The sequence below is a fragment of the Triticum aestivum genome, chromosome 6D (assembly GCF_018294505.1).
Source record: "Triticum aestivum cultivar Chinese Spring chromosome 6D, IWGSC CS RefSeq v2.1, whole genome shotgun sequence".
NCBI classification, from domain to species: Eukaryota; Viridiplantae; Streptophyta; class Magnoliopsida; order Poales; family Poaceae; genus Triticum; species Triticum aestivum.
The window spans coordinates 35,744,537-35,747,997 of NC_057811.1; the positions used below are offsets into that span (position 1 = coordinate 35,744,537).

General features: G+C 46.8%; 1 protein-coding gene across 2 annotated transcripts; it reads right to left on the reverse strand.

Annotated features, from left to right (window-relative positions):
- Positions 1-563: 563 nt before the first annotated feature.
- On the reverse strand, positions 564-3,060 carry LOC123143321 (uncharacterized). Of its 2 annotated transcripts, none has more exons than XM_044562191.1 (2): positions 1,752-3,060; positions 564-1,456 (listed from the first exon to the last, which is right to left on the reverse strand). In XM_044562191.1, exons 1-2 carry the CDS (start codon positions 2,991-2,993, stop codon positions 1,205-1,207), a joined length of 1,494 nt encoding a protein of 497 aa, XP_044418126.1. In that variant the 5' UTR covers positions 2,994-3,060; the 3' UTR covers positions 564-1,204. The 2 variants fall into 2 exon arrangements, with proteins under 2 accessions (XP_044418126.1, XP_044418127.1); XM_044562192.1 differs by having other exon boundaries at positions 564-1,023; positions 1,752-3,050.
- Between the last annotated feature and the right edge of the window lie 401 nt (positions 3,061-3,461).

The following is a 3,461-nucleotide window of genomic DNA, read 5'->3' on the forward strand; positions in this document are numbered from 1 at the left end:
ATCAGATGTTCCAGTGGTAGCTGCACCGTTGAAAAATCCTCAACTTTTCAGTGAGATGGACTGTACAGCTACATTGCACGCCTACAATCAAACATCAGGAGGGCACAAAGACATAGAAGAATATTTCAGCGTGAGTAAAGGATTCAAGTATTTGTATACATAAATTGTGCAAGGCTATAGATTCCAATGATAGACAAGTTCTCCGTTTCAAAAAAAAACAAAATTATAGACAAGTTTAGCAACCATACAAGCAGTGCAAACGATATAAGTTTTGTTATGATAGACAAGTACAGTACCCATACAAGTAGTGAAAATGAAATAAGATTTGTTACAGCAATGCAATCTCATAGTGGTTAGCATTACAAAGTAATGTTTAGACAACGTTTGAGTGAGGAGAAATTTACAGCCTCAAATAGTGGCAATGCAGCACTTTATATCCTTGAGCTATCGCATAATCTGTGCAAACGATAGGAGATACGGAGCATGACGTGCACTTTATATCAGCGTGCTAGTGCTATCATAAACTCTGCACAAACTGCATGCTAAATATTGCATCCTCGTACTTTTTAGTCATACGCCTCCCAAAAAAGGGAGCCGGGTTCCACTATTGGCATAACGAAACAAGGTTTTTACACACTGAAAAAGAAAAGAAAAAACACATCCCAAAATACTCATGAACCTCACACCCAAAGTGACGCAGGGTTGCAAGAGCAAACTCCAAGGAAAGTGGACAGCAATCCAGGACACAGACACAGGGTTGGGGCAGAACGAAAAACATACAGGACAGATAACCTGGATCGAAACACCACAATCAAGCAGTAACAAGACTTTTTGTTATTACTGCCGCTCAATATCCGTCAGCTCATTTTGTTCATCTTCACTCTCATCTTCTTCAGTGATGCTCAGTAAGCCACCAGTCGAGGACGCACGAGCAGCTTTATGGGTCCTGAACTCCTGATAGCTGAATTCTGGATCGCCGCCTCCCCTTCCAGAAGATTTTGCTTTCACCATCCTTCTGTAAACCTGCCCAGTGACATAGAAAAACATAAAAATAATAAATCAGCTCAGCAGGAGCCGACGGTAATTTCTTCTCAAAATAAGCTCTGTTTCGAGTTTTCCAGATAACCCAACAAAAGGCAGCAATTGTAAATTAATCCATAAGGGGATTTTATCTGCGACCCAAGTAAAGTATTGTGTGAAGCATCTAAGGTCTATCATATAGACCCATAGTATTGCAAATAGAGCTCCACATGTATGATGCAGCCAAACAGGCAAAGAAGAGATGATGAATAGATTCGTTCTCCCCACAAAAGCTACAAATATAATCCCCAACCCAGTTTATTCTTCTCATACTGTCTTTTGTGGCAATCACATTGTGCCAAATCAGCCATAGTATATCTTTAATTTTTAGAGGGATATTGGCTTTCCACATTGCATCCTCGTACTGATACATAATCTGCAATTAAACACATGTACTATATGAGTTATGCAAGTGCTACTTTATCAAGACTTGGAATCAAGCCATTGTTGTGCAACAAAAAAAGCAAAAACTGTGGACCAAAATTGCAGAAGGTGGAATTAATGGCAGATTATCACAACTACTCCCTCCTTCTCATAATATAAGAGCGTTTTTGACACTATACTACTGTAAAAAATGCTCTTATATTATGGGACGGACTTAGTATACAATAATCCAATGCTCTCAAGCAACCACACATAATCTAAGGACCAAACGTCTGAAGAAACTTTACCGGAATCTTCGAGCACGGGCTTGCCTTGTTGTCTACCAATGAAGAAGGCCACGCCATGATGTAGGGATGAGACGGGCTTGTGTATGTACCATCAAAGAGCTTGGTTAGCTTTGCTGTTTCCAGGCAGAAGGATAGGAGGGACTCAGCTTGCCCAGAATACTTAGTAGACAGGTACACATAGCCATCGATAATCGCATCAACCTGCACCGTGGAATCATCCTCTGTGGCATCAATAAATATACTCAGTGCAAAAGTATGTTCCAGCATCCACTTCTCAACACCGTGCTCATCAGCTCTCCAAACGCAAACAACAAGCATTCCTGTCTTTCCATCGTTGTCATCTGCGCCAACCATACAGAGTTCCCCATCCTTGGTCTGACCAAGCATAAATTGCACAGTCTCTATCTCTTCAAAGAATGGCGGCAAATCCACTCTCGAGAATTGCAGTGTCGCAGTGTTGAGAATGAGTACATAGGCTTGACTCGTGTGTTTCCAGTAAACGAATCCTTTCACCTGCGTACCAGGGTAAAAAGTGATGACCTTTTGACCGTCTTCCTCGGGCTGCAGCGGCGGCGGGGTCTCCACCCACGGCAAAATCTGCCACTCGCTGCTGGTGGCCGGGGAGTAGACAGCGATGCGCGCCGGCACTTGCCACGACGTGTTCCGGTGTTGGACACAGACCATACGGAGCACTCCCTGGTCCTCTTCGGAGAAGAAATAGTACTCAGGCAAGCCGCGGAAGAGGATCTTGTCGGCGGCCGGCTGGGGGAAGAGATGCAGCGCCTGCGTGAGGGGGTTGTAGGCAGCGACCTGGTCCGTGGTTTGGTTGAGGAGGACGGCGTAGCCACCGTAGCAGGTCTCGAAGTGCCACCCGCGGGAGGAACCGCCGTCCTCCGGGAGACGGGTGAGGAAGAAATCGGCGCCGCGGACGGCGGCGGCGAGGTCCGGGTCGGAGCGGCCGCGGGAGGGGACGAAGGGGTGGCTGGCGATGCGGCTGGGGCAGATGAAGAAGCCGAGGAGCTGGGGCGGGTGGAGCGCCAGGAAGCGGCCGCGGAAGGCGGGGGACGACCGGACGGCGCCGAGGAAGGTGCGGCAGGCGAGGGCGGCGCGGACGAGGCTCGGGAGGGACGGAAGCAGGAGGAAGATCCCGCGGAGGAGGTCGTCGCCGATACCGGTGATGGTGGTGGGTGCCGCCGCTAGCGGGCGCTTCGCCGGCGGCGCTAGCCCTAGTTCTGAGGCCATGGCTGTCGAGCTCGAGCTCGAGTGGAAATGGCGACGGGTGGGAAAAAAATAGGGGGATTTCGTTGATCTTTTGTCCCTTGCGAACCTGGGCCCACGTGCAGACACCAAAATACCACAAAATGGGGGGATTTGATCGTTTGCTCCTTCCACTTCTACCCAGCTCAAAAAAAAATATTCCAGGAAAGCTAAAAAATACCACATATGAATTCATCATTCATGGTTGCTTTGAGATTCGTGTTATATTTTTTCAGAACTTGTCTTGTTTCAAAGGGTTACATTAGGTTTTCTTCTCATTTCAAAGTGTATTTTAATGTTTCACTAGGCCATGATGACCCACTTTGCCGCACCCGTTCATTTCAGTGATAGAACTATCTTACTCCCTCCGTCCCATAATATAAGAGCGTTTTTCACACTACTGTAGTATAAAAAAAGCTCTTATATTATGGGACGGAGGGAGTAATTTACATG

Excerpts from the sequence above, each read along its gene's own strand:
- LOC123143321 (XM_044562191.1), bottom strand. The coding sequence starts at position 2,993 with ATGGCCTCAGAACTAGGGCTAGCGCCGCCGGCGAAGCGCCCGCTAGCG. Across the intron at positions 1,457-1,751 it reads GCCCGTGCTCGAAGATTCCG|ATTATGTATCAGTACGAGGA; the intron begins GTAAAGTTTCTT and ends GTTTAATTGCAG.